General features: G+C 43.4%; 2 protein-coding genes across 2 annotated transcripts in view; one reads left to right on the top strand and one right to left on the bottom strand.

The window, feature by feature from the left end:
• CTNNA1 (catenin alpha 1) overlaps window positions 1-26770 on the top strand; it is a 115989-nt gene that overhangs the window by 58411 nt on the left and 30808 nt on the right. Inside the window, 3 exon segments of the mRNA XM_035562867.2 lie at window positions 9771-9851; window positions 10674-10826; window positions 24450-24542. Of these exon segments, the coding sequence (XP_035418760.1) occupies window positions 9771-9851; window positions 10674-10826; window positions 24450-24542 (327 nt within the window).
• LRRTM2 (leucine rich repeat transmembrane neuronal 2) lies at window positions 310-2194 on the bottom strand. The gene is made up of 2 exons (XM_035562857.1): window positions 2191-2194; window positions 310-1856 (listed from the first exon to the last, which is right to left on the bottom strand). Exons 1-2 carry the CDS (start codon window positions 2192-2194, stop codon window positions 310-312), a joined length of 1551 nt encoding a protein of 516 aa, XP_035418750.1.

Raw genomic sequence — 26770 nt, 5'->3', positions numbered from 1 at the left:
TACACACAGTCATATAATTACATAACATGAAACATTGTACATAGTTTGAGGTGAGCATCTTTTTAGACTCTTAAACATTAGGAGTGCAAGTTGAATGTAATCATTGCTTCTTTAACACTGAAAATATTATGGATTTATTTTTTAAAAAAACTTAAAAATACTGCACCACTCCATAAACAATGCTTCCATTAAGTAGCTTGGAAAATTAGGCTTTATGTCAACATTTGTAAAAATTAGAATCTGATGTAGGTCCCCTACAATTTTAAAATAGGTTACTTATCTGGTTTAATTTTTGATGGCATGTAGGTATTATACTTCACATTCTTTGTATGGCAGCTGCTGACACTTGCATTGTCCATAGCCATTAATGATGATGAAGGGTCCTTCGTGGGTGGGTTCGTATTCATTATATGGTCCTTGGTCTGACATATTTGCCATATGTAGCCGTGTTTGGGATCGGAGTTGCCTGTGGTTTTGAATCATTGAGCACTGCCTAATTCTTCTTAATGTGGGAGGGCAGCATTTCCTGGAGATGAACACTATAAAAATGATAAAAAAGAAAGAAAACAATAAAGCCATTGTCCCTGTAATTACCCTTTGAGTGAAGATGGCATTGTTTGGCTCCGGGAAAGGTTCTTCGGTGGTGACGACCATGCCTGCCGTGGTTGGGATTTCTTTGTCTCCCATATGGAAATTAGAGGAGCTTATTCTTTTTGTGTACTCGGTGGTGGGGACCGCGGAGGTCGGAGCCACGGACGTAACCACAGTCGATAAATTCCAGCAAAGCTGAAAGCCGTGCACCGCGTCCAGGATGTCCTCTCCCTGGGTGTGGTCGGGGCTGTGGCAGAGGATGGGGTGCTCCCAGCGGCCGCGGAAGCCGCTCAACCAGGTGGCCAGGGCGCAGATCTTGGGGCTGCACTCCCACAGATTGCCCGAGAGGCCCACGGTGGTGAGGGACGGGAGCGAGCTGAGGATCTTGGAATCCAGGGTGGTCAGCTTGTTGTTATCCATGAGCAGGGTCTTAAGGTTAGGCATAGTTTCAAAAACTGTTAGGTCGATGGCTTTGATCTCGTTTCCAGTCAAATCTAGCTTTTCTAAGGTGCCCCAGGTCCACTCCATCCCACACGTCAAGTTGCTAATTTTGTTCCACTGCAAGAAGAGCATGTGCAGGCTGCTCAGCCGGAGGAAATGAGCAAAATTAATCTTTGTCAGCTGGTTGTGCTCTAGGTGAAGCTCCCTCAGCTTGATTAATCCTGCAAATCCATTGCGAGCCAAACTTCGCAAGCGGTTTGTGCTCAGATCCAGGAACTCGAGGCTACGGCAGTCCCAGAACAGGCGGACGGGGATCGTCCGCAGGGAGTTGGAGCGCAAATGCAAGGTCTGCAGCTTGCGGAGGCCGTAGAGCAGCTCGGGGTGCAGAGAGGACAACTGATTAAAAGAGAGGTCCAAATTCTGCAGGTTAAGCAGCTGGCTAAAAGTTGTGTTTGGCAAATGAAAGATTTTGTTGGAACTTAAGACTAATTCCTTAAGTTTATATAGTCCTTGAAAAGAATCTTCTCTGACTGTTGCAATTTGATTATGATCTAAGTGAAGCCAAGTAAGTTGACTGAAGCTTGCAAATTGATCCCTTTCAAGTTCAGTAATAAAATTGTGCCTCAGTGACAAACCTAGAGAGCCCTTTTCAGTGGTGTTTGGCACTGAGTGAAACCCCTGAGAGTCACAGTAAAAGAGCAGCTTCTCACAGCGACATTTTGGTGGACAAGCCATGCCCAAGGCAGGCAGCATTTTTAAAACCATACTCATTGCATATAGTGCTGCCAGCATACGAGCCCCTAATGGCCACTTGAAATGTAAGCCTGCAGAATATAATTTAGGAAAACAACAAGATAGGATATCCTTATCAGTATACTTTGAACATCACGGTGGAAGATTTCACTGCAGATAACATTTCCATGCATTTCCGAAAAGCTTACTCTAAATGCAAGAAACAACTTACTACTAAGCACAGCATACTCGGATATTACACTTAGGATGAGCCTTTAGCGCTATTACGGAGGATTACAGCGTCACGATCGGAAAACATTTCTTTCACAAGGTTCACTTCAGCAAAACGTGCTTTAGCACCTAACTGCTGCTGTAACACACAGCCGATCATTCAGTTAAAAGGTAGAGAGAAATGCATACACTTACCCATTCTTTTGAGTACATTGGAGGTTGCATTCAGTCGTAGTTTTAGACTCAACGCAGTGAGTCTGTGAAAGGCTCTAATGTAAGATAGCCTTTGAATAATTTACTGCTTTTTAGGGTCCTTTGATATTAGTGCAAAATTGAATCCACGATGCTCTCTTGGAATATTCCTTTTGAAATCGCTGGCTTGATCTCCTCTGACAGGTCTGTAATTTTTAAATCAATGCTTAATACAAGTTTTCTTCCTCTGTGGCTGCTCAGCTGTTTAATTGAAGCTCACGTTTTCTTTTTCCGCAGCTGTGGGTTCCTTTAGTCCTAACTTGTTGATGGCAGATGGGTGGCTTATTGCTGAGAGAAGCTCCTGGAGTAGCATGAGTGCATTTACTGAAAAGCTTTTCAGGGAAGCGGTACAAGAATGGGTTTGCTTATGCGCTGCGACCACACAGGACTGTATATAGGCTGACGTCACCTGGTGACGTTCCTTTTGTTTGGGTTTTCCAGAAGCTTTGCTGATTTAAAGCATTGTGCTGCATACTGTGATCGCGTTAAAGACCACTGATGGAGGGGGAGAAAAATCAACTGTAGGAGTCCTTCGTCCCCGCGATGCGAGGCAGGGGAGAGCCTTGCACCACCCCGCGCCCCCCCGCACCCTCGCTAGCTTGATTCAGCTGGCGCTGGGAGCAGCGCAGAGCTGCAGTTGGAAGCGCCTTAACGCTAGCTGCTGCCGGCTGCCTGTTAAACCTGGCTGCATGAAAGGAACTTTTGGATGGCAAGTGTACACGAAGTGTACACGGTGTGAATAGAGGATGCTGATTAGCACCAGCCTCTCGGGGAGGTGAGAGGGATTTGGCAGCCCGAAGCTCCGCATAACAACAGCGTGCGTGCGACTGGGGTCCCTGCAAAAGTGGTAAAGGGGGAGAGAAAGAGCACTCCTTTAGAGGAAGCTGCTGTGTCGGGAAGTGCGGCACACATCCCCGGAACAAAGGACAGGAGCTAATGTTTCAAATGGTGGGAAATTTCTGGAAAAAAGCGAAGCTGGCATTAGAGCACAGGAGAGAACTTAATTGGAATCCAGCTTGTCAGCACGCAGTTACAGAACTGGGAAATCTTTTCTCTTTTTTCCCCCTTTTATTCCCACAAGCCCTGATTCCTGTGCTCGCTTGTTGCTGGGCACTGGAGCGTAGGGGAGCAAGTTGTGAGCCTGGCATTCACAGTCGGGGCTCGGAGCAGTTTGAGGGCTTCCTTGCACTCCCCCTGCACGCCGTGAGCAGGGGCACGGTGCCTGCCTTAGCAGCTCGCCGCGGGGTAGGCGCAGGAGCTGGCGGCCAGCGTGCACGCTGTCGAGCCGAGATGCATTTGCAGAACCAGTGACCCTGTAAAGCGGGCGGCACGGCCCGGTTCCTGGCTGCTGGTCCAAAACTTCCCCGGTCCCTTTATCCCCAGCAAGCTCTCCTGCAGGACAGCTGGCACCTAGGGGCATGCGAACAGACTGCGTAGGAGCTGTCTGGGGGGTTTAGGATTAGGGTGCAAGCAGCAGCCATTCGGAGAGGCTGCCCTGGCCTTGACTTGATCTGGGTGAGCCGGGGGTGTCGGCTTCCTGCTGCCAGCGCCTCGAAGGAGCTCTCATCTTTTACTCCTGTCTTTTATTTTCACCTTGAGATGTAAAGCGACAGTGCGATGCGAGGCACTTGACGATGTTTGCTCTGTAGCAGCGACGTATCATTTATGACCTCGGGACTGGGATGAGCTGAGAATAACAAACTGTCCGTGCTAACAGGGGGAGGTGATGAATTGTCAGAGGAGGTCTTAGAAGAAAACAGTCATTTACCTTTGTTATTAAACTTTGGCTCTTAATTTAAACTCAGACTTCTTGTTTTCTGCCTGCTTCTCCCTTCTGGGTCCCACAGTATAGCTGTGATACTGACTGCAGTACCTGGTTTCTGTGGCAGATTGTCCCTTCCAGAGCAGAGCAATGCCTTAGGAGGAAGCGTTAAGTGAAGTGGAGGGATGGAGAAAGGTGAACTGCTCAAAAACAAAGGAAACCCCAAACAAAAAACCACCTCAGGAAAATAATTATCTTTAATGATAAGTCAGAAAATGCTAGGTAAATGTATTAAATTGCACCATCATGCCAACTATTCTCACATTTGCTCCAGACTGAAAGAAATACACATAAAGAAGTTGCACAAACCTATTCAAAGAGTTTCTCTGTGGTTAATATTCACTGTGCAAAAAACATGCAAACTGAAATCCAGCCTGATCCACCAGCTGTCTTGTGGGACTGCTGCAGCAATGTACCTGTAGCTGCGCTGCTCACAGCGCTAAGCTGGTGCAAAACCCTGATTTGAAGCATTGATTTGAATTTTAATAACGCCTGAATGCGATAACACGATATTTAAAATAACGTTCCAAGGGTGTAATTTAATAAAATGAAAAAAGCTCGGAGATCAAAGGTGGTTACTCTCCTGTGCAACTCTTCCCATTATTCCCAGGAGGCTGAGTTTAGGTAACTTTTGGAAGGGTTCGGCTTTTTTGCGTTGCTATCTCTTGGTAGGTTCCTCCCACGCGAAGATTGTGTAATCTGGCACAGAGTTAAGAGTTAGTGTTCAAACACGGAAAGTTGCTTCCTTTCTGAAGCTCTCAGTTCTTTGGCCCGTGACCAAACAAGGGCTATTTAGCACCTTGCCAGCAGGTTTCCTGTTTGGGAAACAGTTAACGCAAACTTTATGGGCGCTTTTCTCAGCAAAACATGTTTTTATGCACGCTTGTCGTGAAGTACTAGCTATTACCGAAAGCACGCATCTGATTCTTTTTTAAATCCGAAACTCCGTGCTAATATTCGTGTCGTGCCTTGGGAGCTGCCTGGGGTGTCAAGGTGCAATAGGCTGGGAATAAACTCCAGCTGCCGGCGGAGTTCACACCGTTGCATTTCTTCTGAGACTACAAACTTGCATGCTGGGGAAAGCCTCATACGAGTGCCATCTGGAGCCTCCTGCCAGAACAGGCGCTTCGAGGTGACAACCAAAATCCTCACGTGTAACACCCAAGAGGGAAAATGGGGGAAAAACAGCTTGTTCTCGAGCATAAGCGCGCTCGGACCAAATGCCTCTCTCGGGGGCTTCTCCCTTGCCCTGCTCGTTGCGCAGCAGTGGAACTGGTTTCCCTACTAGATGCACGCACTCAAAAAGTAGAGCTGCACCCCGAGGCCAGCAGTGTCATTTCGTTAGGCTGACATCTTGTGGAAGCCTTCCTAGCGTATTAAATGCAACAAATGAGCTAATTTTACTTGATTTAGACGTGGGCTGGGCGACCTCCTTGCGCTTTTGGCGTGGAGGAGATGCTGTGCAGTCCCCGTGTTTCGGGGAGCTGAGGCGGAGCTGCAGCAGACTCTGCATTCATGTCCGTAAGGAACCAGGACACGTTCCTGTCTCCTCGACTGTCAGGTATCAGATAGGTAAACACTGCTGGAATTCACACATCATGCTTCATTGCTTACCCTTCCTGGTCTTGAACCAGCAGTGTTGCATCTGGAATTTGTTTGCAGCCCTGCTATCGGGGTAATGAGGGAGTATGGGCGGTCATCCTTTGTAGCCATGCAATTAGGCGAGGTGTCAAGGTGAAAATTAAGCATGTGACAAACTTGAATCTGAGCACTACATCTTAATGCCTCGCCACGAAGCCCTGCTTCAGCGGCCGCACGCTGATGTACAACTTCCCCCGCCTGCCCAGAGGAAGGTATGCCAAGCGCACATCTGTCACTTAGTCAATCACAGCCATTAACCATGGTGCTGCCTGCTCTACAAACAGGTTGGAAGACAATTTGGAGATTACCTGAAGCAGAAATCCATCTGCGAATGACCTTTTTTTTGTTTGGGTAGAGCAGCATGAGGGATGGCTGTGGGGCAGGGGGCACCGGTCCTCAATAGCTCCCCGGTCTTAGGTGAAACTCTGAGATTAATAACGGAAGTTTTTGATATTTAGCTATAAAAACATAGCTGCATGACTGCGTTGTAGTACATGCACTGCTGATCCTGGTCGCTTTAAGATAGCGTTTGTTTGCTACCACCACCACGCTCCACGTTTTTACGTTTGTGAATCAGTTGAGGTTGGATTTTAACGTTAGTAGCTGCAGGAAAAACTTGTTCCGGGTTTTGTTTCTGAGTCAGATGGCAGGCCTACAAAGGGAATGCTTTGTTGACAGAGTTAGTGATTCCACTTTGCCTCCTTGTATACAAATCCCCTTTCTTTGCTTTAAGCAATTAAAAAAAAAATAGAGGGGATAGCTGCGTGAGCTGGAACAGCAAGGATGTGACAGTGAGTGCTTGTGTTGCTTTCCAAGCAGCCTAGTGATGATGGTGGATGAGCAAAAAATTACAGGGGGTGAGGGAAACGTGCAATTTTTAACGCCAGTTCTAGCCTTTTCTTATGAAGATATGATTTAAAGTAAAGTAAATTTGCTGTGTGGCTAAGCTTGTTATCCGTTGTACTGGACAGCGTGGTGGTATCATAATGCAAAATGACTGGCGTGGTCAGCGTGACCCCATGAAATCTACTGAATCTATCAGCTGCTGCCGGTACCGCTGCCTGCGGAGCCTGTGGTTCCGTCAGAGATAGCAGTGCTCTGTACTAGTGTCTTAACAGTCCCTAACAATCCCATCAGGAGCCCGAATATTCGGGGTTTGCTGTTGTCAGTCCTAATCCCGTGCGTAGAAGCTGCTTGCTGGGAGACGTTACTCTCCGTGTCATCAGGGGGCTCTCCAAGGAAGTTCGGGCTAGCAACAATGGCCAAGTTTTTAATAGCAAGAGTAATTGATTACTGGAACAAATTACCCAGAGGTGCTGAGCGCTCACTTGGAGCCTTTAAAACGTGATTTATTGCTGTAGAGCCCAGCTTAAGCAGGAATTGTTGAGCTGTAGGGTGGAATCCGTGGGTGAAATTCATGGGGCTTGGACAAGGTGATTGGCGTGGCCAAGGAGGGTGTGTAACCCTGCCAGATGCTGTCGAGGGTCAGAGCAACCAGTGTCCCGGCTCCACTCGGACTTTACGGGTGCACGTGGCCCCACAGCTAGTGTGCTATGTTTAATTTTATGCAAATAATATGTATATTAAAAAAAAAAAAAGCCAAGCAACTTTAGACTGGCACAAGTTGACATCCTTGTCTTCGGGCCAGAGCCTCGCTTAGAATTGGTTTGGTGGTTTCGGGTGGGAATGACACAGGTCCCCTCTCTGCAGCTGCAGAGGTGTGTTTGGTGTTCGTCCTGTGCCCCTGCCCCAGCCCTAAGGCAGGTGTGGGGTTAGCAGCTGACGCGGGAGGTGCTAAATTACCGCGGCTCAATTAGCAGGGTGGTTTGTGTCGCGACTGTCCCAAGAGCTCTTAATACTTTCTGACAAGCTTCTGTACTAAAATTTCTGAATGCCAAGAAGATGGAAATAAAGCAGAGCTGCCTCGCTCAAATGTGCTGGGTTTGGATTATACAGCTATTTCTGTGTTAGTACATGGCGTGGCTTAATAGGAACAGATCAACGGCATGAAATTGGAGCTGCCTGGGCTCTAATGTATGCGTTGCACGCTTTTCAGGGCATTTTATGTAGGGCCGGCTGTGGTCAGGTCTCATGAACTGAACATCCATTAGTGGAAACCATCTCCTGGTTTCCTTTCATCCGAAAGGGACCCAGACCTCGCGCACCGAGGCTGCTCCGTGCTGTGAAGCTGGGGATGGCAAAGTGGAAGCGATCGGTGGATTCACATCAAAAGCGTGCTCCTGCCTCCCGTTCAGATGGTAATGCAGGGGCACCCAGGGAGAAGTAAAATGGCACTTCGTGGAGCAGCCGAATGTTTGGCTTTCTGTGTAATGGCTGAGTATATATCTCGTCTCCAAAGGTACTCCTGGAAAAAATGCCCGCACGTACAGGGGGGATGCTCGGGATTCATTAATGTGGTTGTGCTGCAGGGGTGTTAGAGCATCTGAAAGCGGGAGCAATTGCAGGTTTGTGTCTCCTAGCAGGATTTCAGTTTGATTGCTGACACTTGGCAGATTTCAGTTGTTTCAGGTGGCTTGGTGGCTGCAAGGAGCCCGCTGCCTGCCCCGGGGCGCGTCGGGTAAAGACGGACAGAGCCCAGCGCCGTCGGACGGCCACCTTCGGTGCGGGCTGAACAAATCCCTTCCAGCCTAGCCAGGCTTCTCGTTTTGTGTCTACCAGGCATGGGAACAGCAAGCTGTTCAATAAAAAGCAGCATTAATTTTCACTTTATTTCAAGATTTCTGCTTTCATTTTTGAGTGTGAAGAACGGACCAGCATCAGGTCTGCTGGAGCCTGTGGCATGGTTGGAACAAGCTCCTGGTTTTAATTTCAGCCAGCTTTCAGTTACCTTTTGTGATGAGAATCAAATTGCTTGATCAGGGAAGTGACAAAACTTCAAAAATTCATTAAACTGTAATGACTTGACAACATCCCAATTTTCCCTTCTCGGTTTTTGTTTAATTTTTATTTCTGCTGTAGAGCAGACTTCGTGTTTCTGATTCAAGGCTACCTGTGCAAGGGTTTCAGACCATCCTGGTATCTGCAGAACTGATCATTGGCATGCCCTCACTTTAGTGCTGCAAATCTATTTATCTGTTTATTTCCCACCAGGACAATTATCCTGATCATGGCATAGAAGTTCAGAAATTAGTTTGTGGTCACATAATGTATGCTGCATAAAACTCTCATGCCAGCTGTATTATATAGGAAAAAAAAAATCCCTCCTTGTGACACTGTAAGACCACCACTGTTGTGTCTGGCTTTCCCATTTTGGTACAAATTAGGACATTTTTAGCCCACCATCTGCTTAGGGGCAGAGAAGCTGCCACTGCACCTTGTCCCCTTTCTGTCTTTTAACAATGGTGATAATGTGAAACTTGCTGCATCGAGCCTCGGTGAGATCCAACTCCCAGCGGGTGAGCCTGGATACTTATTTGATGTTGGATTTCATCCCTGACAAATGTCTTATAAGGATTTTACCTTAATATAATTGATTTTTGGCTTACAATTGGCTGCTCAAGAACAACCTTCTGGGATAGCCAGGCCTGAAGCTGTGCAAGGGAGCACCATTGCATGGGCTGCACAGCCCCCGGGGCTGCTACGTCTGCAGTGGGGGTATTTGGGTGCAACCCATCAGCCTGTGCAATCTCAGCAGCAGAGGCAGGAAAGACTGAGGGCTGAAGCAGAGAGAGCTGTTTGGGGCTTGAGATCCAGGGCAAACCGTGTGGTTGTTGACAGAGCTGTTGGAGAAATCTCAAACTTGCAGCTTAAATATGGGCTCTGGCTGCTGAGGAGCAAAAAGCAGTCTCGATGTAGGAAATCATCCTTTTTTCCAGAAAGGGAGCTGATGAGTGCTAAAGATGCAGCCGTATGTTGTCAGATGCTCCTGAGCTGCTCAAACCTGCCAGGAGGAATGGTGCTGTATCAGGGAGGCGGGGGCTCTGCTTCTGACCTGTGTAATCTCTTAAATCAGTAAAGAAGCTGACAGTCTTGAAATGAATAATGCTGGTTTTACTTTTGGACCCTGAATACCTTTTTACATCTGCCTCTTGTTTTTCAGGCTGGACGCAAGGAAAGAAGCGATGCACTGAACTCTGCGATTGATAAAATGACCAAAAAGACCAGAGACTTGCGTAGACAGGTAATTAATGTGTGAAGTTAATACTCGTTGAAACAAATGAATGCGTTTCTGCATGTTTTCTCCCTTGGAAGTATTTCATCTGTTGATTTGCTTCCAACTGTAAAGGGCTTGCCTGCTTCTTGTGAATTAAAAAGTGAATTAAAAGCTAGAAACTTCCAGTACCTGGTTCATATGGCAGCGTGGGGTGGAGATGTAACCCTGTTAACTGTGTGATAAAGGTGTTGGATTCTTTACCATCCTCGTGGCAAAAGGGATAAAAAAATTAAAAAACAAACAACAACAACAAAAGAAAATTGATATTTTATGGCTTTTAAACATAATCAGTTACATTTTATAATTCTGATGGTCTTATCTCAGAGAGCTTATTTTCTTTGAGAACTGTAATGTAATGTCAGTTGTTTTCTCTGTTTTTTTTATAGCAGTATATTCCCTTTTTCAAGTAAATGTGAATACGGATCAAGCTTATTCAAAAATATTTTTATTCTAGTAGAAAAAAATTAAAAGCTAAATCAGCATGTTACTTAATCAGCTGAGGGAAAGTGGCAAATTTACTCAGGCAAAACGAATATGAGTTGCTAAATCAATATTTGTGGCCAAGCTGGTGACTTGCACTTGCATAACTAATCCATTTTTTTAAAGGAGATTTAATTTAAATTGAAGCAAAAAGTGTATAGACAGGACTTAGACCAGAGAAAATCTTGGTCACACAAGGGAAGAAGGATCAACACCAGAAGTACTTAAGCTTTATGTATTAATACAGTGAAAGGAAAATAACAGTGGAACACTAGTGAAAAATTATTCATCCTTTCATTTTTATTTCAGCTCCGCAAAGCTGTTATGGACCATGTATCAGATTCTTTTCTGGAAACAAATGTTCCACTTCTAGTATTGATTGAAGCTGCCAAGAATGGGAACGAAAAAGAAGTAAAAGAATATGCCCAGGTTTTCCGTGAACATGCCAATAAATTGATTGAGGTAAGATGGTACAAATTAAAATTAAATTAGCACTCCTTAAATTAAGGCAAAACTGAGCAAACTACTATTTTCAATTCTGTTGAAACAAATAGCAAACTTTCTAATAAGTTTGCTTTCTAGTTTTATTTTAATGGTTTTAAATACAATTTAATATTAAAAAAATGTACGCTTGTTGCAGCTACTACTACATAGCCTGTGTAATTTCAGAGATTATATAATGTAAGTATGTTCTGCTGTTACTTTTACTTTAAAAAGATACGGCGTAAGGGAGATGGTAGCATGGCTTTCATTTCACCTGTTGCTTGAAGCCTGGAGGTTTTTTCTTTTTTTCTGTAAAATATCAGTGCCTATGAACAGGTCTTTTAAATGAAGACTCCGTGATGAAGACCTCCTTGCATGTGTGTCAAGTGCAGACAATGGATGTAAAATATTCCAACATCAAAACCAAATCCCTCCCACCTTTTCCGAATAAAAGAAACAAAGGCTGTTGAACACGTTACTGCACACATTAAAGCTAATCGGTGGGAGCATTTAACTTGCATGAGACTGAGTTTTAACTAAAATGCATTAAAGTCCATTAGTCTACCATGTTGGGTAATAATTTACATCAGATAAGTGCATTTAAAAAAGAAAGCTAAGTTCATGCCTGGTATTTATAAAATTTTGGTAACCTTGTCCTCTTGCCATTTTTTTCATGACAGTTTTGTGCATGTTCATGCTAAATGCCAAGGAGCAAGCAAGCATCTCTAGTTATTGCTGAAGAAACATGCCATCAGGAATAAGCTTCAAAAAATTCCTGTGCATTTCACTGCACTTGGAGGCATCTGCTTGCTCATTGTGTTTAACCCCAGCAGATACCCAGAAACTGTCAGAAAGTGCTTAGCATATTTTTGTTGTCGTAGTGTCACTGCTTCTGAACTGTAATTGAGCCCGTGCAGCTCTTAGGCTCATCAGGAGTTGCTTCATGCAACTTGACAGATTTAAATTACTCAAGAATAAGACTTACCTACTATCAGTAAGCATAGTCTCTGACTCTTGTTCGGTGTATTTCAGCTCCTTTTTGAGGCCTTAGGGGCTCTGAGCACAGTGCATGGGAACTGTCCCATAGTCTTGGGTACACGGAGCTAATCCAGCTCTTCAGGGCTGCTGGTGAAGTCAGGAAAATCTTAAATTTTTTGAAGTTATCAGTTCTTCTCGGTTGGCCTGACGTGTTTCAATGTAAATGCCAACCTCACGTAGTTTCAAAGTTATTTAATCCTAAATAGTAACTCATGGTTTTTGGTTGTTTGACAAAGCAGCAGGGGGAGGGCGCCGCAGCACTGAGGCAGCAGGATGCGGCCGTCCTGTGTCAGGTGGTGGGAACGCTTTGCAGGGGGCTCTGTCTAAAGCCTCCCCTCTTACGTTACAAAGCTAATTTGTGCGTCTTCTGCTGTAGTTGCACCTCTTCAAGGGACGCACAGCACCCACACAAGACATTTATCAGCAGAGGTAGAGGAACAGGTGCCCTGCTGCATCCTTCCCCTCGCTCCCTGCCCGCTCACGTTACGTGTGGCTTCTGAAAAGCAATGGGTAGCTGTAGGCATTGGCGTGCAAGAACGGTTTTTACTGACCTTACCTTGTGTGCAAAATGCCAAACTGCAAATGGATTTTACAGAACCTCTATTCAGGCAAACAGCCTGCCTTTCAAGAAGGGCTGCTCCTGTGGAAATATGTGTTAAACAATATTTCTGACTGATAGCAAAAGGTTCTGCTGAAATGATGTGCTTCTGAAACAATTCTTTGAAGGCTTGCTTATTGCTTTTGCTGTCTAAAATGTAACTGTAGCTATAGAGTAGCATGACCTGGGTGACTTATGAGCCTCTTCCATGAATGTAGATGGATTAATATTGCTGCTTAGCTTAGAAGGGGAATAGTACTCCTGGCGAGCCCCTCTCTCAGGGGGATGGAGAGCGGCTGCAGAGTCATCTGTGATGTCGAATTCACTGTGAAGGAAGGCACGTTGGGGTGGGAAGGGATGCACTTGCAGCATCTCTGCATGTCTCTGCCAGAACGGAGAGGGGTGTTGGAGACTTCCTGTACCAGTCTGCTCTCGGGCAGAAAACCCAACTGCAGATATCCAGAGAAACGATAAAGATTGTGTAAGAGCAGAACAGGAGATGTTCCACGTGGTGAGATTAGAAGCGATTGCTTCCATGTGTTTTCAGGGGAATATAAGTGTGCTGGGGAGTTTCTCGTATACCCTCAGAAAGGCTGCTGGGTGACTCAGGGCATCAAATGTGACAAAACAGCTGCAGTGAAGCACCGAGTGGTGTTGTGTATCACGCCATGATTGACAGGCTCCAGAGTTTTAGATGTAGAACAGAATGTGCCCTTTCCTTTAATACTAGGAAAAGGGAAGAAATGTGCATCAGGGACCCGGGCTGTAAGAGGGAACTTGGAGGATTCCCAGCTGAATTAATAAAAAGTTTTGCAGCTCGGATGTGGTACCCAGTGCTCTGTCCTGGGACCTGGAGGAGCCAGTGCTGCATTCCTGGTGAACCAGGCACTAGAGGGGACTTAGTTTTATTTTATTTTTGTCACTAAACTGTTGCAGGTATCGCCTAAACAGAGCTGGCTCTGCCCTGGGTTGGCATGGGGAGCTCTTGCTCCTGCACCGTAGAGGTGTTCATGGGCCCTCCAACTAGCTACAAAGATATCCAGGCATGTGATTGGGGTATTTTTATTTTAAAAATCTTCCCGTCTTGGCAGAAAACCACTTCCTAGCTTTTGTAGTTCCTAAAGGCCAGGCAGACAAATTCAGCCAATGTAAGTAATGACCCCAGCAGTCTGATTTGCCCTCTGGGTCTGTATCTTTTAGATGAACCATGCCAAAGCCATATCCAAACGAGCTTCCATTTAATTTTTCTCTTGTGGTTAAATAATAGCCCCCTTACCCTGTTTTTTGAAAACTGAGAAATGGTGAAATAGTGAGATCAGATGAATAATATATTTCAAAGATAGCTTTCAGAATTGCACTAACAGCCCATTAACTAGCTAGCACTCTTCCCGAGTCTGATTCAGGGATAGAGAAGAAGATTTAAACGTAGGAGATGAGAATAATGGAAGAGATACCACTTTGGGAACCAGTGCAAGAAAGAGAGGTAAATTTACTTGTGAACTCTGAAAGTCTTCCTAATTTACTGATTGTAAAGTATGTACTTAGTTCTGGTGGGTTTTCTGTTGGTGGGTAAAGCAGCCTTGGCTCTCAAACCCGTAACTTTGCTCTTGAGGAAAGACGTGTCCTTAAATTTAATTTTTCATCCTAGAAACTAGACTGTCCTGAAACGCGGTGCTTGTTTTTCAGTGTTGTCACTTAGCACCGCGCTGACTTTTCACTCATCCCAGTCTTTGAAGTGTGCTTATGTACAAACTGCCTCCCTACTGCTTGCTGTAGCCGCTGTAATGGCACTTCTGGCTATTCTCAGAAAAGTGAGAAAGCCATAAATGTCAAAGAAGAAACATTTTGCTACACTATTGAATGCTCTAGAAAAAATAAAAATTAGATTTTGATTTGTCCCTGTAGTGTGTAATTTTAATTTAAAAGTTTTCTCAGACTTTAAGAAATTAGGTAGTGAAAAGACAGGTGAGGACAGAGTGCAGGTAAAAGCTCGCAATAGCTGTTTGCTTGCTGAAGAATATTTTGGAAAAGGAGAGTTTGTAGCTTCTTGAAAATAGAGAATAATCTTGTACAGGAATGAGTCCAGTACCCCTGTGTCAGATGTTTTTCCTGACTTGAATTTTATTCTTAAATCCCTCTTGGAGAAACTTTGATAAGAGCAGGGAGGTGAAAGCTCTCAATGACATTTCATAAGCATCATTTTTTTCCCAATTACTTTAATTTATGTGATGCCTTTTTTAATGCATTGGGTTGTATTTTGCATACAGAGAGATGATTTTCTCATCTTCAATGAAAACCCGTGAACAGATGCAGACTGCAAATTTATTTGCTTGGAAAGAATCACATTTGGGCACTTTTAACTCCATAAGCTATCCATAGCCTCTCATGCTGACATTTTCCCCTTCTGTTGCCCTAACTGTCTAGCCCAGTATTCTGGAATAATTCTTCAGACCTCAGTCTAAAAATACCACGCTCCAAAAGCCCAAAGCCTTGCACACTTGCAACATGTTTTTTTTTTTTTTTTTTTTTACAATTTACCCTGATTTGTTCATACTTCAAGCCTGTATGTTCTTCAGGGAGCCTAACAGCTGCGGGGTTGTTTTTTTTTTTCCTTTTTTTTCCTCTTCATGTGAAAGCCTTTTAAAAATTCTGAAGTGGGTGAAGCATAGCTTGGGGTTTAAAATAACAGCTAGCTTTGGGCACCTGGAGAATGACTTGAGACACAAAGGTTTTGAAAAACTAAGGTTTGCCTATCCTGTGGTTGTGAGATGCAACTTACCTCGGCGTAGCCAGTTATCTTTCTACTAACGGTAGAAAGGTTAAGGTTTGTACATTGTGCACACTTATTAAAAATGAAGTACAGGACTAGCAGATCTAGACATAAATCTGGGCTCACGGGATTATAATTTGTTGTCTGTTACTTAACTGATTTCCAAAGCTATATAAACTGTATAAAACTAGCATCTTTGGAGGTGGGAGGGGACTGGCTTTGCTCATTCTTTAAATATCCTTTCTTTGTGCTTGCTGTTAGAGGTATGTATCAATACTGAAAGACAGACACGTGTTGGGTGAAAAGTGCACAGCCCTTGACACCCACATCAAACACTGACGTGAAATGCTGTTCTGAATTTTGGGGTATATTAGTCTCAAAACTTGGCATTTACTAGGCTAGGCTCATTATCAGTCATTACCATGGTGTCTGAGCTCCTATTTTTCCTCTTCAGTGAGCTAAGCTACAGGGGGAGAGAAAATCTGCAGACTGAAGTTTGTCATCATCTTGCTTTTATTTTGAAAATAAGTGTGTATTGCAAGAGAAATGTCCTTGTGCTATGGTCTGGAGAGGAGAGGCAGAGTTGGTTCGACTTGAGGGTAATTTCCCATTTTAAGATGCACAGCAAAATAGCTCTTCCAAAGAACAAGCACGTTTTCTCTAATTTGTCTATGGATAACCTTGGCAGCAATTTAAAGCTAATGTCTTCTGTAAATGACCAGCATAACTCTAATATGCCCTCTAAAATCTGACACTCTTCAAGAACCGATGCACTTCCCGTGCAAGTTCATTTGATTAGTCAACTAATTCATAAATAAATTAAGTTTTACTCATAAAACATGCTTTCCTTATACACATTCATAATCAGTAAAGTAGAAAAGCCTCAGCAAAAAAAAAAAGTTCATTTCCCAACAAAACTGCATGTACAAGTTTAATCCAGCATACATAAGTAAAATGAAGTGACCTTTTAATAGGGTGACTTTTGTTTTTGTAAGTTTTTTTTTTTTGCAGCCAGTGTTCCATGTTACACCAAATTATGTATGATAGGGCTTGAGGAATGGTGATGGAGATTGAAAATCCGGTAGGAAGAAGAAATTTGGGAGAAAGAATAATAAGAGACTTTAGCATAATCTTTCTATCTAGATTTCATTACAAATGCACATACAAGAAGCAAAGTAATCAATCTAACAGTGAAACTAATGGAGGGGTGACGTGATTGAAGATGAATTTAAACCCTCACGTACCTGGACAGTGATGGGGGTTTGGGGACACGTTCTTCTGTTTGAAAATCATCCCGGTTAGGTACTGCTCCCTGGAGGAGAGGCATTTCTGCTGTACCTTTTCCACAGGGACAGTTACTCTATCTGTGTGATTGCTGAGAGTGAGGGGCTTGGCCCTTAACCTCTTGGGCCAAGGGTGTAGAAGTTGGAGGTGAGTGAGGTTAGGGTCTGGAACACTGTGTTAATGTCCTTTTACCCTGCTATAAGCAGCTGTGTATTTCCTCTCTTCCTTCTTCCTTTGCAAACAGCATTTGGTAGGGCAGGGGAATTCCCTAAAAGCTGTTGGGAAATGTAAGCACAACCGAGCACGGGTGCTGTTGGTGTGATGGCTTCAGAGGTAGGTAGAAAGCACTGGAGTCCTGGACTGCTTTCTTATCCAGATATTTGAGTCTTTGGATTTTGAACAGAGTTTTAAAATAGCTTTTTGGGTACAATATTTATAGATGTGGCATGTTTTAATTCTTAATATATTAAAAACCTTGATGCAATACTGGATTTTCATCATCTTACTCATTAGCAATACTGGACTATTAGTCATGTAGTGCCATCAAGGAGTTGCCTGAAGTCTGTGTAGAGCTCATTCCTCTTAGTATTTTGTCACCTTCGTCAAGAGCATAATGTATTTATAATTCCCATTAAACTTGCCACAAACAGTTGGCTGAATCACCAAAAACTGGTTTAAACAGCTAACGATAGGTATCAAGCTGGAAACCTTTGGTAAGATGTTAACACAGCATGCTGAGCGATAAGCAAAACGAGATAGGAAAGATCTCCAGTTTCATAAACACAGAGGCTTTTTCGGATAAAGATATTTATCCGGGTAGTGTCCAGATAGCACTATTAGAAATGGTTTGATTTTACAGAAAAACATCTGTGTTGCTAAGAGGCATCTGAGGTGAGGATGTGCTATTGCTTAAGATCAGATCCACGCTACATACCAGTGGTGTGATTTCTGTCATGGTAGCTCAGATCAGCTTGTGTATCTAATGTGTTTTGTGCTTATAACAACATTTTATCACTTTAGCTTGTTTGTTTGAGGAAGGAATAGCTCCCATGCCAATAGTTACATCTGCTGCTCCAGCTGCAGCTCCGAGGGGCACGGTGCCCACGTCGTACACTGGTTCTCCTTTACCAGCTCTGCTCTCTAGGTCAGGTCGGTAGAAAAGGTAATCTACCAGGCTGGGAATAAAGGTATTTCTGTACAGTTAGCACATTCCTACTGTGTGTTTTATGCTGTAGATGCACACCTCTTTGCACACCTCTTCCACCCTCTTTGATTGCAAATGGGAATTGCAAGAGATGGAGAAGCGCTCTCCCTTCTGTGCTTGCTGCTCAGTAAACGGAGCCCACTTCTGTCTGTCATGATGCAAAACCTCTTTTTTTTTTTTTCCCCCAACTACATGAAAAATTGCCTTTTTCTCTGCAGCTTTGACAACATGCGAGATTGACTGTTGGAGAAAGATGTTTTCTTGGGGTATGGAAGGTGCTCACCAGTGTTGAACAGGGCTTTCACAGGACAGCACTGCATAGCTGGCGAGGCAGTTGTAGACAGCTCATCTGGGTTGAGAGCCAAACGTGATGCTTTCTTCCTTAACTCGATCTTTATACACCCAGACGCAGCTTACAGTATGTAAGTTTTGAGATTTTATCTCAAGAGAAAGATTGCCATGAAAATATAAAGTGGTTGCTTCAAAATTATGGGGAGCAGAAAGTTCACAACACAACCATTTCTCATTGTTCACAACCCCCGTTTCTCATTGCCAATGAACTGTTGAATGAAAAAGGAAAACATTTTGCTTGCCAGTTTTGTTACATCTAGGTTAAATTTCCCAACCATGTGTTTATAACAAAACTTGATATTGAAATTGCTATCGTCTTCTGCTCGAGAGTAATCATGAGTTTGCAAAGCTCTAGAAATAGCCATTATCTCAGTTTTAGTCCATCGTTCCCCACGGTGCTTTACGTCTGGAGTTTTTCCATGCATGTGGCTTGTTTTATTTAAAGCCTTTACTATTTTAAGTTAATACACTGGGATACTGTTGCCCACAACAGTCTCTTGCAAGGCACCTGCTATGGAGCTGCAGCCACTTGCAACTACTTAAGTCATATAAAATCAGGGAACACTTGACAGCATGACTCCTGGTGACTTGCTCCCGAGTCCCTGTGGACCTGGACGGACGTCCTCACTGCCATCCCTCCACGCACACCAGCAGTGGAGCTGCTCTGCCTAATTCCTAATTGGCCGTGCCTCTGCAAAACTAGGGCGTTCGTAGAGCTGTAGGCAGAGGGCAAGCTCACTCACACAGTACCTTGTAGGGCTGGACGTTAGAATGCTTGCATTTATCTTGAATCATCCTGAATATTGTGGATATTGTGAATATTGAATGAATTAATAAATATAGGGACTTGATGAATAACAAAAGCCTTTTTTTCCAAGATAGGTGGAAATTACATAATTTACACATCTCTTCTGAAATTACACAGTTGCCACATTTGCCAGAAAAGTTGTTCCTGCAGTTAAATGAATTTCTGGGGCTTTGACCATCCTGAAGTGAACTGCACTGTTTTCTTAACATGGAGGAGGAAAAAATTTCAGCTACAGCACATGTATTCTGTGAGAATCCGATACACTTTGCTGTAGCAGGTCCTCAAGAGGAAAGTATCTGATGGCTGCTTGTCCTTTTTTTTTTTTAATCATTTAAAGTGGGTGATTTTAGCTTGTAAAAGTAGGAATTTGGATTCCCAGAGAATTGGTAGTTTAAAAACTGGGGGGGGGGGGGGGGGGGGGGGCAAAAAAAAGCTGAAATTTTGAAGTTTAATCAGAAATTAAGATGCTAAAGAACACTTTTCAAAAGCTTTGTTTCCATGTTACTGAAATTCCTGAATTACCTGTGTATAAAGGAATATGGCTTTTGTGTTATTTTTGCATGGGGTTTGTGGGCATCGCTTACGAGAGGATACTGGTTGATGTGAAATGTTAGGTTTTTCCGTAGGAAGACTCTCTGAAAACTCTGCAATGGTATTTTTTCAACTGTGGTTTCAAAGCAGGAGTAGTCAGACTCTTAAATTCAATTAGTGTCTCCTGCATAGCAATATATAATCCTTATTTATAACGGTGCCGTGTGGCAGGGGCAGGCTCTGACAATTTGAGGTAAATTATGGAACAGCAAACACTACAGAGCCTTCTGGGGGTTACGCTTGCTGGATGGTTGCATGCAGCACCCACTTCAGAGCGCTTTGTGCATTTGACTTTCTGAAGAAGTTGTGCTGAAAATACGACCTGTAAGCAAGGAGAAGCTCGGTGTTGCTGCTTTGAAGTCAGTCCACGTGCACAAAGCAAAATTTTGATATAAGCTTTCAGTATCAGCCTTCAAAATCCTTGGAAAAAAAAGAAGAGTTAATGTGTTAGGTATTAAGGTTCCTTTTTGCTCTTGCACTTTTTGTCTTTTATTGAAAAAACATTTTGTTAAGACTTTAATAAACAGTCCCATACAAAGTAACCCTCTCCCTAAGATAGGATGTTCAGTGCAGAGAGGCAGTTTTAACTGCTGCAAAGCTGTGGCTGTATTTCTTGAAAATTTCCAACAGTGTAATTGAGAAGTTTAGCGATGATCCCAAGCTCGTGGAGGTGAGGCTGCTGTAGTCTTTGTTTCGCTCGAAGACGCAGCTACACAGCTCCTTAGCTGTCATCGGAACAAACTTTAAGGTAAAAAAATAAAAAAAAGAACTTTGGGTGAAAAAGGTGAAACCTGCCTAATGTCAGAGGAGGCAGTTGTCTTGAACAGCCGGCACCACACACGTAGGCTGGCAAATTGTTACTAATGGAGGAAAAAATTGCTGTAAAAATACCAGGACTCTTCGCGATTAAAAATAGAAAATTCTGCAGAAGACTAACTAGAATTGAAGACGGGATCTCTGTGAGAGATGGCATGATTTTTCTCTATTTTTTATTTTTGGAAACATATTTTGTTGGTAATGACTTCTGGCTGACCCTTTGCACGGGCCTGCTGCTACTGGGAGGAATTGGTTGACCAGTGCCACCTCCAGAGGCGTCCCTTGTCTCGCAGTACTCCCATGTCATCGCTAATAGCAATCACATTTGAGTTCCAAAAGCAGATCAGTTCATCCAGCTTGGGGTTTCACTCGGCACGATTCCTTAGTCTAGTTTGTAGCAAGGAGCGGCGCTGACGTGGCTGTGCCCGCGCGTGTCCTGCTGCTGCCCAGTGCCTTTGTCCTTGGGGTGGGCTGAAGCTCATCCATCCAAACTGCAGCTGTGTGGGGCCTGTCCGGCCCTTTGGGATACGTGAGGCAGGCTCTGGGAGGTGGCAGTGTACACTCCGTAGACTGTTAAGAGTCTTCATCCTGCATCAAAAAGAGGCTTCTAATTTGGTCTGTCTGTGCTGCAAGAGGTATCTGATCCGCCTCGCTCTTGCTTCTCCAGCCTGTCCTCATCTCCCTATGTATTTTTAACTTCTTTCAAGAAATTGGTCATTATGGCTGATTACATTATTTGCAATTTTTTTTGTCTCCTTTGATGCCTGTGCCAGCAGTGCTTATGTAAAGGGGCTTGATGATATTGAATGGTAAGAATGAACAAATGCAGCGGGAATTCAATTGCTATTTTGCTCTCAAGCACAAGTGTTCTTTCTAAATCAAATCTGACCACTTACTATGTCAGTCAGCTACGTTGTTGGCGAGATGGAAAAACTATTTCATTTCCATTTGATTTAAAGGGAACTTCTGTTTGCTTGAGGTGCTCTGTTTTATTTGAAAGAAATATATATGATCTCCAGGTGCTCTGCATGCTTTAAAACAAATTTAGTCACATTTGATCTTCATCTGGGCTGCAAAACTCTACGTATTACGTGCACGTGCCAGATAACTGGCTGGGAGTTCCTTATCCTCTCCTCTGACAGGGAGTTTGAAGTTCTTTGTCAAACATCACACAGGAGTTATTGATGAACTGTGCTTTCAGATACTCTTAAAATTCAATTTCTTAATCGTACAGCCACCCGCTGCAGCTGGTATGTGCCGTTTCAGGATTCATGCCATAGAGCACCTGATAGTTAACGACGATTTAAAAGACGTAGTTGTAGTGTCATTTGCAACTTGATTAATAAGTTGGAATAGCATTTAAGGTTTGAATTTTAAGAGGTTTGAGTTGTTTCAACAGATTGAGAGTGTCTGTCCATGGGTGCAGTAAGTACTGCGTTGCTGTGGATGTAGGGCTCGGTCCCATTGCACTCTGAAGTCATCTCCACGTCCCTGCCTTTGGTCTGGTGTTCACCAAATGGTTTGCTTGGAAGTTTGTGTGCTAATCTGGCAGGGAAGCTAATCTGCCAGAGCGAATAGCTTTCTCTTGGACTAGCATGCTGAAATGAAGTGTTGAGATTTGGAGGCACAGAAGTAGGATGCGATGTGGCAGCCAGCAACTGGATTGTCTTAAACTGCCAAAGAAGCTCAGTCACGGAGGCACACACACTTCTTTCATGAAGGTTGGCAGTCCCAGTCGGACAGTTTGTAAAGAAGAATTGCCATCAGTGAGGTATTCAGGAGAAAAATGACTGTACAAAAATGACTGTGCAAAAAAGCAAAATTTCATAGTACCATGGCGGGGACACTCAATTACCAACTTCTTTGCCTCTCTGTATTCAGACAGAGCAAGGATTCTCTGTGCTTGATTCATCACACTTGGCTTGAGAGAGAGCACAACATCTCCAGATAGCGGAGAGGCTGATTTTGTAGTGCCTCAATGTAGCTTTTATTCAGCCCCTACTCAATAGGGCTTTGTGTTCTTCTCACTTCTAGAAACTGTAACTGCTGCTGGGGAGGCAGAAATGACGTGAAAATATGGACCATAAAAAGTATTGGCAAACTGGTATTTCTCCAAAATATGACCTGTGCTTAAAACAACAACAAAATCTTTATTTGACTTTTAAATCACGGCATCTTATTGTCTTTTTATTTTTGAGCCTCTAAACAAAAGCTTAATGTATTACAGCTCGCTGTGAACTGGGGATTTAAGATACAGCAAATCTAGAAGACAAAACCCCTCTGTTCAAAATCAAATCCCTTCCTGATGAGGCGTTACCGTGTGCTGGTTGGTGGTCGTGCCCTGTGGAGGGGAGCGGGGTGTGGAGCTGCAGCAAACGTGCCAACAGAGGAGAGGCAAAAGAGCTTTTGGTGAGCTGGGCACAAGCTGCACAAACTTGCAATGAGCTCAAGACTTGCCGCAGCTTCACCTAGAGATGTGGAGGTCTTTTCTCTGCAGACTGGTGGAAAAGAAAGCTGGGAAGTAAACCACTGCTGTCTGAAAGCTGGCCGAGTTCCGCATGCCGCGTGTTGATGCTGCATAGTCTTTCTCTCAACTTCAGTTTGTTTTCATCCAAATATATGCCACTGCATCTGTTTACTTAGTCGTTCAGCGTTGGAAACCTACCTCTCATCTTGACAGCTGACAGTTCTACATCCTCTGTAACTTGATTTGGCTCTGGGGGGAGGAGGATGCTGCGTGCCTCACGATGGGAACTTGCCGTGGTCCCAAAATTAATAATGGAATTGATGAAACACTGTGCAGGCATGTTGGCATGTGGTTGGTGGGACAGTAATGTATTCTGTGTGGGAACATCTGCTGTAAAGGGAACAACTTGGGGAGGGGGGAAAGCATACGCTGTAGCTGCCGATACTACTTCAAAGCAACTTGTATACGAATGCACAGGATAGTTTAATTAGAGGGAGGCTGAAGTTTTCCCAGGTTATAGAGAGAAGTACACGGAGAAATCTGGTTCATTGGTGCTGGCGAGCATGTGCTGGTTTACAGTGGGGCTTTTACAACACATTTACTGTTTTTTTTTGCAGGTTGCTCTGTCTCTGAAAGGACAGTGCTCAGTGTTCATCTCAGTTCACTTCGTACTATTTTTACAGCTCTGTCTTCAAATGGCTCAGAATAACATGCTTGTCATTCACCTGTCAGCCACGAAACGTAACTTAGTTCAGACTTCCTTCCCCTGAGAGTAGCTCCAATATGAGGAACATCTCCAATTACCAAAAAAGTCTGTGCTGTCCCCATCCTGTGTACTCTTAAAAGGCAGTTGTTAACAAAAGGTCCTCTGTTTCAAGATGACCTACTTAGGGATGCTGCTGTGAAGCAGGTCAAGGTTTTGGAGTAAAGCTGTAGCATCACGAGATGCTATTCCGATTTTAGGGGGTTGGGGATGGCTTTTCAAATCACCTGTACCAGCACGTGTCTTTGTTTGAAGCACAGCACAAATGGAGGGCTGGAGGAACGCCTGTCTGATTCTGCAGCCTTTGACTAAATAAGAAGTGCATCAAGTAGTTTAAACACCAGTATCCTGTAGCTGAGGTGCGCTGTTCTGCTGATGCTGCACAAAGCCCGAGCTTTGCAGCACCTCTGCGCCACTTGGATACATGAATCGCTTGGTGTACCTATCTGCAGGTTCTTGTGGGTTCACACGCAGCAGGGCGTAGAAATCTTTCAAGAAAAAGGGGGTGTCCATATAGTTAGAAACATCAGATTTAATCTACAGGTGCTTTGGAGCTGGATTTAGTTTAATTGTGTGATTGCTGCTGTCTTGCTCCTGAATTGGAGTGGGCATTTTAACTGACTTCAAGTGCCACCAGTGATGCTCTTGTCCGTTTTATTGGTGAGAACTTTGCTGAAAGGGTGGTAACACAAATCTCTGTCCTCTTTGAATGGCTATGGTTTGATGATCTGATGTTTTATGGCTAGAGATAGAACAAATGTCATTAACTATTTCAAAATTTGTTAGAACGGCAGCAATGTGGGCACTTTGCATTTCAATGGTCATTGTTGGGAATGGGTAAAAAGTTTCCTACAGGGGAAAATAACAGTCATTTCTAACAGTTCTGTTTTGTTTTCCCCACCTCTGACACAGGTTGCTAACCTGGCCTGCTCCATCTCGAATAACGAAGAAGGTGTGAAGTTGGTTCGCATGTCAGCCAGCCAGCTCGAAGCCCTGTGTCCCCAGGTAACAAAGAGCACGCGACTCGCCCAGGTTGTTTGGGCGAGTGGTCCTGCGCTGTACAGAGTGCTGGCCTTCTGGTGTACCTTTATGGACCTGTCTGCCTGCAGAACTCGATGTTTTCCTTAACGCATATAGTAAATTAAATGCATCAAAACTTAGAAATCTGAAACTACTTGACAGAAAGTAATTAGTGATGAGAATGAATCTTCAGCTCTTTTTTACATAATAACTTTAAGTTCCTTGTGCCTGGGTATTCTAGTAACCTCCGAGACAGTAACCCAGTGAAGCTTCAGTGATTTACTCTGCACGTTCATGTTGTGGGAAGATGTGTTGTGAAGACACTGCCACTGCTCTAATATATGCTATAAGATGAATTACTTTTTTTTTTTTCCTGAGTAGATTATAAATATGTCAAAAAAATCTTCCTGATGGACTAGGATCGGAGGAAGCTGGCTATGCATGAAGAGTTTGAACCTGGCTGAGACTATCCTTTAATTAATAACTTCTTAATGGCACGAAGGAAATTAGGTTTATATAAGAACTAGGCTGTCCTCTTTCATTTTGATACTACTGATGTTTTAAATGTCAACAACTAGATACTTGAATGAACCCCTGAAGACTGCAGAGTGCTGTCAGTTCTGGTGATTACGTCTTTAAAAGCATCAGGAAGTTCAGGTCTAAAACACACAAATAAGCTGCTGTTGGTAACTGGATGCTAATGGAAAATACGTACTCAAAAGTTGTCAAATGTCATTTTATGAAAATAAGGTTCATCATCTCAGAATTATTTGGAGTTTATTCAGGTTCTTCCATATATATATTTGAAATCAGTCTGAAGGAAGAGAGATATGTACACCTACCTACAGGTAGGTGCACATAGGAGGAGGACTAGTTTAATTTTTCCTATTACTTTCTAGTAGCAGTGTTATTAAATAGGTGAAGATCAGCACCTAAACATAAAACATTAAATACTATCTAGGAGACCTTTTGTTGTCCTGGGGTGGGCTTGTGTGGTTTGTACTCCTGGATCAGACCCTGGGACCTGTGCATCAGCTGTGCTGTATCATCCTCCCATGTCCAGGGCAGGTGGCATATATGGCTTGTTAAAAGCAAAGGTCCCAATTTTTAGAGCTGGAAGAAAGCATCTGTAAGAAATAGATTTTTAAAAATACTTGGTATGAGGGCTTGATCTTTCCTAAAGAAACTAACCGGGCTATACATATATTTTTTTTTTTTAGCTGTCTCCAAGAATACGGGAGTATAATGCATGATCCTCCAAATGAATGCTGGCGCTTTTGAAAATGAGCATCTTAAAGTTAGGATTTCTTTGAATCCAAATGCCTCTGGGACATATTCAAGTTGGGTAGTGGTCTGTCACCTTTATAAAATTACCATCATAATCAAGTCAACATGAAATAATCAACTACAGCCAATAGTCACAAAGACTGAAGTGCAGTTGTTAACGTTTGTTTTCAGGGATTGTGCTAACACGTGTAGCACGTGTTGGAAGCTTTGATTATCTATAAACGGGTGAGGAGGGCTAGAACTGATGGGTTTTGGCTTATGTAAGTTCCATATCTGAGTTTCTAAGCCTTCAGTTCTAATGCTCCACGGTGCAGCCTGCCTTGATTTTAGGGTAGTCACCAAGAGATTAGTAAATGACACTATAGATGTTCATAGTACTTGAAAGAACGCTTTTATGTTACATTATGTGTTCTCTAGTAGATAGTTTAATGCTCTAGGAGTATTTAAACGTGTTGTGAATCCTGAGATAATTAGGGACACTTGTTTAAACTGTTTTACAAATGGCATCTGTGTTTTCTCCTAACAGTACAGAAGTTTGTCCAATGCCAGTCTGAGCGATGCAGCACACTTGTCCTCATTGAGTGTTACTGAGCACCCCCAAACTTTGGTCATTCTGTATAATCTCTAAATGCTTCTAGTTACACAGCTTGGTGAGGTGCTTTTTTTAAAGGCAATTATATGCTTATTTAGCAGTTTATTCCTGACAAGAAGCACAGCGTGTTCTTGGATCTCTCTAGGTGACAAACATGTGAATTAGGCATAAAATACAAATTTATTCCAATATTATCTGCATTTTTTTTTTTGCTTAGATGGTATTTTTCCAGAAAGATGCTGCATTCAGAATGAGTCAAGTCAATCAGTAATTACAATACACTCTGAAACTCAAGCGAATATATCAATATCACATGGAAATACGATGTATGAAA

Source organism: Cygnus atratus, chromosome 14 (assembly GCF_013377495.2).
Source record: "Cygnus atratus isolate AKBS03 ecotype Queensland, Australia chromosome 14, CAtr_DNAZoo_HiC_assembly, whole genome shotgun sequence".
In the NCBI taxonomy this organism is placed as follows: Eukaryota; Metazoa; Chordata; class Aves; order Anseriformes; family Anatidae; genus Cygnus; species Cygnus atratus.
The sequence above is the reverse complement of the archived record's forward strand: the minus strand, read 5'-3'. Positions and strand labels throughout refer to the sequence as shown.